The sequence below is a fragment of the Egretta garzetta genome, unplaced genomic scaffold, assembly GCF_000687185.1.
Source record: "Egretta garzetta isolate BGI_Z169 unplaced genomic scaffold, ASM68718v1 scaffold133, whole genome shotgun sequence".
Lineage (NCBI taxonomy): Eukaryota > Metazoa > Chordata > Aves > Pelecaniformes > Ardeidae > Egretta > Egretta garzetta.
In genome coordinates, this window is record NW_009259111.1 from 580767 (window position 1) to 592127 (window position 11361).

Genomic DNA, 11361 nt, shown 5'->3' on the forward strand with positions numbered 1-11361 from the left:
ATTCTTGGACCTTTTGGTAGCAATTGCTTGGTTGATATCTTTCATAAGAACTGTAAGTTCACTCAAAATACATACCTTTTCTTCTTATATTACTTTATAAGTATAGTGTGGTTCTACAGAACAGCACTTCTTACCTGGCATTGGTGTGTAACTTAGAATAAAATGTTTTCTCAGTGTGATTTGCTGCTGTTGGAAAAATACTAGGATATTTATAATAAATAAACACAGACTCAGCTCAGGCATTTATTTTAAAAGCAGGAGACATTAATACTTTGAGTATGTTTTAATAGATTATTTGTATTAAAAGAAGTTGCTTGTGTTGATGTGGCTTTTGAACCAAAAGTACACCCTCTGGTAAGCACATAAGGCTCCCACTGAAAAAGAGAATTTTTGCAAGCTGGGAGGAAATATCTTTGTGTGACAGATATTATATGTTTTCTAAATTATATACTTTTACACAGTCCTTTAAAAATGTTTGTAGGTGTATAGAACTGACATCTTGCACTCTGATTTGATTTTGAGGTCCATCAAATTGTGTATGTAAAATAGACTAAAACAGTTTTTTAAAAAAGAACTGAGGTTTGGGATTTTTAATTAAGCTAACTTTCAGCTGGATAGAAGCTTTCAATAAAGTATTCAGCAGAATGATTTAATCGTTACATTTCCTTTGGTATTATAATTATGGAGAAACACACGATGGCTGTGCTACATGTTTGAAACTATTGCAATGACAATGAAAATTACTCCTTTTTGATAAATGGATACTTCCTTCCCATTTTATATTGGTTTTCTGGCTTGATTGATGTTTTGTCTTGTGATGACTAAGATTTGTGCTGTCTGATAAATCATGTACTATAAAGAAATTCAATATATACTAGATCTTTGGAAATTAATAAGTAACCCTTTTCTTTTCTCCGGCAATGTGTCTCGCTGCAATGTGCATTCCATTCCTCCTCCTTCTGTCTTAACTGTTATCTACCAGTGCTTGGGTACAGCGATAAATGTTTCACTCATTCAAATTCCAAATCAGCAACTAAGGGAAGAGTCCATCAAGGTACTGTATTCTGTGTCCTGAAAACACATTCTTTTCTACCATCTCCATAACTACTGCGATATCTTAATACATGCTAAAGCGATACTGACAGAAAGCCTTGGTTCTGCATTAACAAAATTTTGGGGTTTTAGTTCAGTGTTGCAGTTTTGTTTTGGTTTGGGTTTTTTTGGCCATTGAATGTATGATGCAGTTACAGTGATTAGCCACACACTTCACCATGTTATTCTTTAACAATGTTATGATCTAATGCAGAGAGATATGTAGAAAATTTTCTGTGTGAAAATTTTGAACAGCAGAAAATTAGTTCTGCAAAAGAGCATTTAGTACTTCTACTGCTTTAGTAAAATAGCTAACAAATATTGTTACCTAGTCAATGAACTTTCTTTCCAAAATTATTGCTAACGTTAGTGATCAGGGAAAGATTTATTTCTGCCAAATTAGAAAGTCATAATAATACCATATATGCCAAATAATGAAAGCTAGCTACTGCTAACAAAAAATAAGGCAAAACATATTAGGCAAAATTAGAACGGAAATATAACAGAGATATAATTGTGTCTTTTAATCACTGTTATCCATCACTGGTAAACATGTTCATATGCACCTATTTGTAACCAGTTGTGTTACTTTTGATGTTCTACAGGCGCTAATGATGGCCTGTGTTTGTAAAATGTTAGGAAGTGTGACTGTGTATTTTCGTATATATCGTCTTTGAGGACAGTTGCCTGTGTTGGAGCTAGCATTTTTTCATACCAAATGAACAAGAAATTCTTTATCTTGCTAAACACTTGCTGTGATTTCTGCTTGCTGAAGTCTTTATTATTTCATCTCTAATAGTTCAGATGTGGAACAGAAGTTTATACTAAACATAACTACTTTACTACACGAGGTATTTTATAAAACCGGCTGTCTTTGAAGTGGAAACTGTTTAGAACTGTTACCATAAGTTCCTTAGTTTCTAGCCAACCACTCTCAGTTGCTCCTGTTTGTTTGCTCACATGTAAGACTAGCAGCCAGTCAGGCAGACGCGCTAAACTGTACAGACAAGTCCCCGTTGAGGATTACTGTACAGAATTATTCTTTAATAGAAACATAATCCTGCTTCTCAAAAATAGAATAAAATTATTTTACTGATTGAGCTATCTCCGTGGATTTTTACTGTTATCTGCAGTTCTTTTCTGTAATGCAAGAAATATTAACTATGCATATTATTGGATTTTGCTTGAAGGGGTTGGAGAGGTTTTTTTGGTACTGTATATCTACATTTCTACTACTGCGAGGTATTTCTGGTGCCTCTTTTGGTTATCTTGCTTCACAGATTTATGTTCAAGAGTCTCCTCTGATAATCTGATTTACTGCATATTGGGTTAAAGAATTTCACACTGCCATTTGAATGCCAAATCTAGTATACTTTAAGGGATTTGATTTTCATGCAGTGTTATTTATATTCTGAAAATCAAGTACCTTTCACACACCTCCCATTGGACACACAAAAACAGTCTTACAAAATCATTGTTGTTAACTGAGGCACAAGAAACAGAAAAATATTTACCACTTGTCTTTTCTTCTGCTGGTGCTAAACAGGCCTTGGCAATCTGGCTTATCACTTATCTTATGGTGAAATCACAAACCTGACTTAAGCATGATCAGATCAGAGCATGTCAGTGTGCTGTAGGGATTTCCTCCTCTGGAAATGACAATACAGCTGAATCAGCAAGGCACAATACGCAAACTAAAAATGCTGTTGAGAGGCAGAGGTTGGTACAATGCCATTCAAATATTGCTGTGCTGCTTTCAGATGCAAGTCCGTGGTTCCACGTCACACTGCACTGTTTCAAGCTCATGTTGTTGCTAGCTTTGGGATTTCTGTACCATGCCCTGCTGCCAGAGTAATGGTGATCTTACTGCCAGATTAAAACTGTAAGACTACGATCTTCTAGGCATCCTTCTCTCTACTCACACAACTGTACCATAGTCACATCTGCTGGAATATAGTCATGAAACACATGATTAAAAAAAGAACTTCCTTAAATTCATTGTCATTTCTAATTGTCCATTAGACATGGACAATTGAAAACTAAAATTCATGGCATTCCGCATTTTAATCATGGCATTTCAAGAGTAAATATGGAATACTTTATCCTGAAATGTAATATTTGACTTGATCATCCTTATACATTGTCATTATAATACGACATGGTTGATATGATTACATTGTGCCAGGCAAAAGGAACACAAGAATTCTAGGTAACGGGGAATTTTAAGTGATACAATTTCATTTTTTGGAGAAAGTAATGATATAATACTCCTACTAGTTAGACGTCCAAAATAATGTGCCTTTGACAAGGAAATACATCAAATTTTTGTCCCTACTTCTGAAAAGAACACTAGCAATTTCATTTCCATGCACTTAAATGGACATTAATTACTTGCAAGTTGTGATTCATTTTATCATTGTATTACTGATACAGCAACCATTTTCTCTACAATAGAAAGAGCTGTGCAGAATTTGATTACTGTCTTAGGTTAGATGACAATGCAGTAGGATGCTTTTAACAGTTTTTGTTATGAAAATATTTCTTTCCAGTATGTGCTGTTAATTATGTTCTATGAGGGATGCAAATGACATGGTTAAGCATTCTACTTTCCAAATTACGTTTTAGCATATGCCTTAATAGTTCTGATCTCCAGTGCCTCATGCAAAGAGGATTTTAAATATTTTTCATCTTTATAAAGGTGTATGGGCGAGCCTTCGTTCAAGCAACCGATTTATCAACACTCAGACTCCTTTCATTGATGTTGGTGCAAGACTTGCAGGGAAAGATAACACCACTTCCTACAGTAGCAGTGCTTTTCTGCAAAGTCAGCTTTTGAGACGGCAAGCAGCCCTCTATATATTTGGAGAAAAATCTCAGTTACGGGTAATGGCATTTATTTTTTTTTTATGTTAACATAGTTTTTATTTGGCTTGAGTTTAATAACCCTAACGTTTTCACAAAATAATAAATCGTATTCTAGACAAGGTGGATGGATAACTCTCATAAAGGTATAAACTCCTATGAGTTGTTATTCCTATACATGGAGCAACAATTAATGCTGTATAACTCAGTGGGGGCTGAGGGGGTGAAAATCAAGCTATGTGGTTATATAACACAACAAAGTTAACATAAATTAAAATACACTAAATTATCTTAAAGAGCAGTTAAAGATCAGGCTCAAACTCACAAAAGTTCTGTGAGTAGAGCCCTATTTGTCACTTTTGGTCAAGTGCTGATGTGTAGTAGAGCTAAGAGATACAAGGATGGGTAACAAATGACTAGAGGAATGGAATAGCTTTTGTACAAGGTAACAGCATTCAAATTGGGAAAGACATGGCTACGAAAGAAATATATTGCTAGGCAACAGAGCATCCAGCAAAGCCTTCTTATTTAGAAGTCACCGTGTTTTCACCTGTCTCCTTGCACTGGCTTTGCAGGTAGCAAGGACAGCAGAGTTTGGCTCTGCCCAGCATAGCTGCTGGGATAAAGATGAATGATGGGGGCTGTAGGCAAATGGAGTGGGGCTGGTGTAGCAGCAGGGGAGCTTGCTGCCCCTTTCAGAGACTGTTCAGAGCTATTTCAAGGGAAGTGCTGGAGTTCTGTATCTAAGTTCTTGCTTTCAGAGCCACACTTAGTTACACCTAAATACATACCACTGTACTCTGATTCTACTGACTAACATTCAGCTGAGTCATCATCTCACTGATTTCTGTTTTGGGAAACAGGAAACAGACTTATTTGGTAGTTTAAAGTACAATTTTCTCTTTCCTGATGGGTTGCAATATGTTATGAAGCAAATGGAATGTTGTTAGTCAGGAAAGCAATTATCAGAGAAGAAAACCTTTGTTACTGTGAGTAGCACTTAAACTCACATGAAGCCAAATTGATGTGAATAAGGGCAACCCAGAAGTCTGTCCATCCTGATTTGATTACATGAAGAGGAGCATGATGTCTACAATTTCTTAAATCTTTTTGGATAGATTTTATTACTTTTTTTCAGAAAATGTTTGCAGATTTTTTTTAAAATCCCTACATTCAAAGATTGAAAAATCAATCATTTTCTACTTTCTTATTCAAAATCTGATCACCCATAAAATATTATGTATTTTTTGAAATATATATAACTTCCAAAAGCAGGTATTGGTAGGAGGAAAAAACATCAGTAGTCAATTCTTTCTGAAATTGTTATACCAGGAGGTGGAAGAATCATGCTCTATCAGAATGATGAATCAAAATTCTTAGCAAATTTTGTCTTTATTTTGACTTTTTTTGTAATTTCAAAAGTTCCTTTATATCTCATTTGTATTTTTGGTTGTATTTTAAATGATGATTATATAACAGGTATTCTTATTCCATTTTTACTTTGTCTTTTATAATTGGTTTGCAAATTCATTTTCTTTTTGGTTTCCTCATTACACAGTGGAACACAAAGTAGTCATTTTTAATTAGTTAGATATCATTTGACATTTTATTTCTTTATAATATAATTAGCATAACAATAATTCACAGAAATATCCTGTTAAGTCTATAAACATTCTGATTTAATGTAGCAAGGCATCAGAATATAACATGAAAGACTAATCAGAAATTTTGAAAGTAAACATCATTTGTCATTATTAGAACAAACTGTTCTTTTGAACAGTAAGAAAACTGTTTCTTTTCCTGCAAAATTTTTCAATTTTATTGAGTTGGCAATTTCATTTTCTTTTCTGGAGAACATTCTTCCCAAAGTTTTCAAACAGGTTGATTCAGATCAACCCCTCAGGAGGCTGAGGGGAGACCTGATCGCCCTCTACAGCTACCTGAAAGGAGGCTGTAGGGAGGTGGGGGTCGGCCTCTTCTCCCTGGTAACAGATGATAGGACGAGGGGGAATGGTTTGAAGCTGCGCCAGGGCAGGTTTAGGTTAGATATTAGAAAAAACTTCTTCACTGAAAGGGTTGTCAGGCTCTGGAATGGGCTGCCCAGGGAGGTGGTAGAGTCCCCATCCTTGGAGGTATTTAAAAGAAGGATAGATGAGGTGCTTAGGGATATGGTTTAGTGGTGGGATGGCAGGGTTAGGTTAATGGTTGGACTCGATGATCTTAAAGGTCTTTTCCAACCAAAGCGATTCTATGATTCTATGATTCTATATCAGTTTTCATCTTGTTAATCATCATCTTTTATAACTGTAACCCCCCAAAGGCTCTGGCAAAGGAGACACTTCAATGAAAAGGAATACAGGAAGAGTAATGCAAGAGAAATGATTACATAGAATTAAATTGCCATAATCCAATAGTAACAATTACTCACATTTCTATTTGTTTGAGATCTTAATGAATGATAAGTGAAGAGTTCAGCCATGCATCTAAAGATAAGTAATAGAAACGTCTTTAGTCTGCTGCTTTGAAGTGACTCTTTAGACCACTTGGGCAAAAAATGGAAGTTGTTTAATGTATCAGCAGTCACAGACTAGGTGAGGATTGGTATAGCTTGGTGTAGATTAAAGCATTTTTAATATATTACCATACAGGTGTGTATTTTTATGCAGAATATAAAAAGAGCTGACTTTTCGATGTACAAACAACAAACATTGGACAAAACCAATACGAAATAGTCTGAAGTCCAGTAGGGTGTATGTAGTTTGGAAATTGTTTAAAAATCAGTCCTTCAAGTATCCTTACATTAAGCTGGATGATTTCCTTGCTGGTTTAGAGCTTACAGATTTTTCACTTTTTATTTTGTTTTGTTTAATAATACAATTTTGCAGAAGATGGGTAATCTCTGGGCTTTTCTAAGGAAAAGTGTATTGTGTTAGCAAATGTAAGAATAAAATTACATAGGCATTAAGTGATTGTTTTGAACCTTCCCTCATTGATTTGTATCTAGTCTATAAAATCAATTCAACTTTTGTTTTTGTATAAAGGAATCTTGCTGATTTTTGATTGTCAAGTATTTTCCTAGCTTTTGTTAGCATCCTGCTAACTTGGAATTTGCTGGCTTTGTAAAGGGCTTGGCAGAGCATGCATTACTGATGTGGATTCCTGTAAGGACCTGCTTTATTCTGCTAAATGTCATGTCACATAATTCGGTGATACAAACTAAAATTTGTAACATTTTAGGGAAATCGTGCTGCTTTTCTCAATTACTTTTATCATACATTATTACAACTTAAGATTCTAAAAAAGCAAGTTTGCTAGTTGAGCTACTGAATTTCTTTTTGAATGATGCCAAAATAGAAATGGAATGAAATCTGAGCTTTCACTTTTCTACGTTTTCATTTGGCATCCCATGAAGCAGCTTAAGATTATTTGAGGGCCAAGTTTAATTCCATGAAAGAGCAATTTCTGAAGAAAACTGAAAGTTTGCTGTGAAGATCTTCAGTGATGCTTCATCCATTAGAATTGTTTTTCCTAATAATTTTCTCTATATTATCCTTTTCATTATAGTTTGGGGTTTTTTTTCCAGTTAGCTAACTTGATCTCTCTTAATTTAGTCCTCCTCTTTTATTGCTCATTTTCTAAATGCAGTAAGAAAGACAAAACTTGAAGAATTTTGCTAGGAAAACCTCACATACCTCTTGGAAATTTTATTGGGTATTCCCCAACTGCTATTCTGTGTTGAACTAGGTACTGACAAACAACTACCTCAATGTGCAGTGGCTGCTTAGATGAGTTGGCTAGTTTGCAGTTTTGGGGGTTCTTTTTGGATTTGGAGGTTACCTTTTTTCTGCTTTATTGAACTTCTAGAATCTGTCCTGCACTTTTGGTATGTCATCCATACAGTTATTTTAATTTTTATTTATTTGTTGTTAATTAGCTTTAAAAATCCAAATGAAAGCACATTACATTGTGTATAAAGAACTCAACAGATTTATCACTCAACTTTGGATTTTTGCTACTCTTATTACTATAATTATTATTAAAAATATGACTGCCGTGCAGTACATTCTGCTCTTATGAGTAGTAGATGGGTACTTTACTATGGTACATTTTGCAAGTGTTACATGGATTTTTATTATCCTGGGCAGGTGTTTATCTAAACAGATTTTTAATTAGGAATTGAAATATTTAGCAATGAAGCAGGCAAGACTCTGAGATTTTATGAGACTGTCAGTAAAAAATATGGTTCCCTTTAAAATTACATCTGCTGTTGTCCTTTTCATACAGGGATTCAAACTTGATTTTGCTTTGAATTGTGAATTTGTTCCTGTTGAATTCAGTGACATCCGACAGACAAAGGCAAGCTTTAAAAAGCTGATGAGAGCTTGTGTTCCCAGCACTATTCCTACAGATTCTGAGGCAACATTCCTTAAAGCACTTGGGGAGTCAGAGTGGTTCCCACAGGTAATTTATATATGACAGGTACTTCTAATAATCTATATGCAGTACTGCTTACACAAAATAAATTTCAGGCTCTTCTGACAGAGAACTATTGTGCTCTACCCAGCTGTTCGTCTTTGTTCATTGTAATTATTTTGCATACTACCAGTTCTGTCATTACATAAGCATTATTATTATTTTAATACAATCATAACATTTACAAATGTGGGAGGCATTTTTTATAACATCATTTATGGTTTATAACATGGAACTTGTAGACAAGTAGAAATGACCGTTTTTTCTGCCTTTATAAATTTATGGTCTTGGTTTTAACTGCTTTTTCTTATTTTTATATATTTTAAAAATCAGAAAAAAGTATAGAACAATAAATAAGCCTTTTGATTTTAAAACCAATATTCTACTCTTCATATGTGTTCCCATGCTGAATTTCCATATGTACAAGTATTTAACAAATAAGCTAATATGTGTTATCTGTGGTTGGATACGGGGAAGTGTGTGCAGGGGAGAGGGGATTTTGTGTGTATTAATCTGTTCTCTTTGATTCTGTTCCTTTACTTCCCTACCCCATATTCCCTTACGTAAAGATTAACCAAACGAAGGCAAGACTGGAAGTAACTTTGCAAAATTGAAATTAAGAAGGATGTGGGAAAGTCAGCTCTTTGTAAATCTAAACCCATTTTAATTATAGTGAATGTTTTTTACTAGTTGCGTGTTATTTTTGGAATACTGTGCTGAATATATTCTCCTCAAATGCAATTATTCATAGAAAACAGAATAGATTCTTATGCTGTTTTCTTAAGGAGGAAATACATGAGTAACACAGTCATTTCAGTAATTATGCATCAGAAAATGTACTCCTGGTTGAAATGTGCTACAGTGCAAGGAGTGGCTTAGCTTCTTCCCTTGAGGTGTGATCACTCCTTAGAGAACATAGGAGCTGGTCAGTGCTGTGTCTGGCCACCACTACCTTCAGGAAGGGGAGAAGTGGGAAGAGCATGAAGACTTGCCTCCCTCATCATGTGCTCATTTGCAATCACAGAGTAGTTGAGCAATTTGATAAGTTTAGATAAATTAATTGAATGTCACTGTGATGAAATCAACACGTCCCTGTAGCAACACAGAGATCAAGGGGAGTTTATAACATTGGCGTTACTCTCTTTTGCCATATTTGAGAGGAAAAGTAATAGCATGTCACTCGTTGCTCAGGACTAGATCATAGTGTCACACGCTAGCTGTGAGACATTTAAATCCCATTTCCATGGTTTAAATCATGTCGTACATAACTTATGTGATAAACATAATTTATGACTGATTTGACACATTTTCCACTATTCCTGTGAAAGAACATAGATCTGTCATCTTGGAAATGTGTTTTTATTGTACTAAGCTTTCCTTTCCTGGGCAACAGAAATTACACAGTATTGATTTTAACACTGTATAGGCTAAATATTTCTTTATAAGCATGTGAATCACTTTACTATGCCTTCTGTACTTTCTGAACTTACTTTTTTCCTTGCATAAATGATTTTAGATGTCTCTTGCCATCTTTTGTTTATTTCTTTTCCTATACTGCTTTCTCTCTTCTTTCAGGCTTTCATCATTCCTATTGCTGCTATTTGGCAGGATTGTATTTAGTGCTCTGTAAAGAGCAGTTTAATTCTACTGTAAAAAAACTGAATTGTTTACATATCGTCTATTATGTTGTTTACCAAGAATGCTGCCATAGTACGACAAAATGGTAGAAACATGATACAGGTTTTCCTTTTAGTTGATAGTAATGTGAAGTCTCATAGTAAGATAAAATTGCTCAAATTCACCTAAGTTTTTTAACCTGCTTACACCTATCATGTTTGAATCAATCTCAGTCAAGTCAGTAACCCTTCCCAGAGAAATTAACTAACCCACATGTGCAGGGAATTTTAATATCACTGCATAATGAATATTGGAATGCAAATAATTAATGTGTCCTCTTTCCACATGTTTTAGCCACTCTGCCTAAGTATAAGAAACACTGTTTAATATATCTAAACAATTTCAAAATTATAGAAATAGGATTTTTTTGTGTTTGTTTTTAGGTTTGTGTTTCGGTTTTTTCATCATCATAATTATAATAATTATTATTAAATTCATTAATTCCCAACTTCCATGGGATTGAGCGTTAGAAATACTGTCTTGTAAATATCTTACGTGGGTTGTCCCATCACAGTACTTGGTGACTTTATGGAACTTTAACATTTCACAGGAAATTATTTTAGCATTAAGCCCAGGAAGGAATTTCTCTACAATAAATCTGTCAACCATGTTGTTCCCATTCTCCTTTTTATGACAGCTATTTTATTACTGTACTCATTGGTTTTAATGGTTTAAGTTCCTATCTTAAAATCTTTGCTTAGTTTTGTCATCATTCAGATGAAAATCCTGAGACTGTTACATTTTATAGCTTTCTAATCTGTTACATCAATGCATTTCTCTGTGCTGTAAGTAAATTTCAGAATATATATTCTAATGATAAATATGGAAAGATACAGTTGATTAATACTATCTAGAATTTTATCTTATACTTTATTATGTTACTTATTTGTAATACTTTATAGCTTCACAGGATAATGCAATTGGGTGTGATCATCTCTGAGCTTCTGGAAAATGGTTCTTCTGTTATGGTTTGTTTGGAAGATGGCTGGGATATTACTGCGCAAGTAAGCTGCTATTAAAATCTTGATGTAGCTAAATATTAAGAAAAAACACCGTGCAGTACTTTTTTACACAAGTGACTGATAATTTGATAGAACATTAATGAATTTGTGTTGTGGTGGCAGAGAAGGAACTAGAATACATGAATCCTTGCATTCTTTTGCAATTTTCACCATGAAAGAGTTCCTTAAAATGAATTTGTTCCAAAGGTCCTGATGGACTTATAGTTCTAAGGCTTAGATATAAAATCTGCATTCC

The 11361-nt window shown here is 34.4% G+C and overlaps 1 protein-coding gene across 1 annotated transcript in view; it reads left to right on the forward strand.

Moving 5' to 3' along the window:
- Positions 1–11361, forward strand: part of SBF2 (SET binding factor 2) — a 284828-nt gene that overhangs the window by 247662 nt on the left and 25805 nt on the right. The window contains exons 30-32 of the mRNA XM_009635401.2: positions 3791–3975; positions 8239–8415; positions 11007–11108. Coding sequence (XP_009633696.2) covers positions 3791–3975; positions 8239–8415; positions 11007–11108 — 464 coding nt within the window. The remainder of the gene's footprint in view (positions 1–3790; positions 3976–8238; positions 8416–11006; positions 11109–11361) is intronic.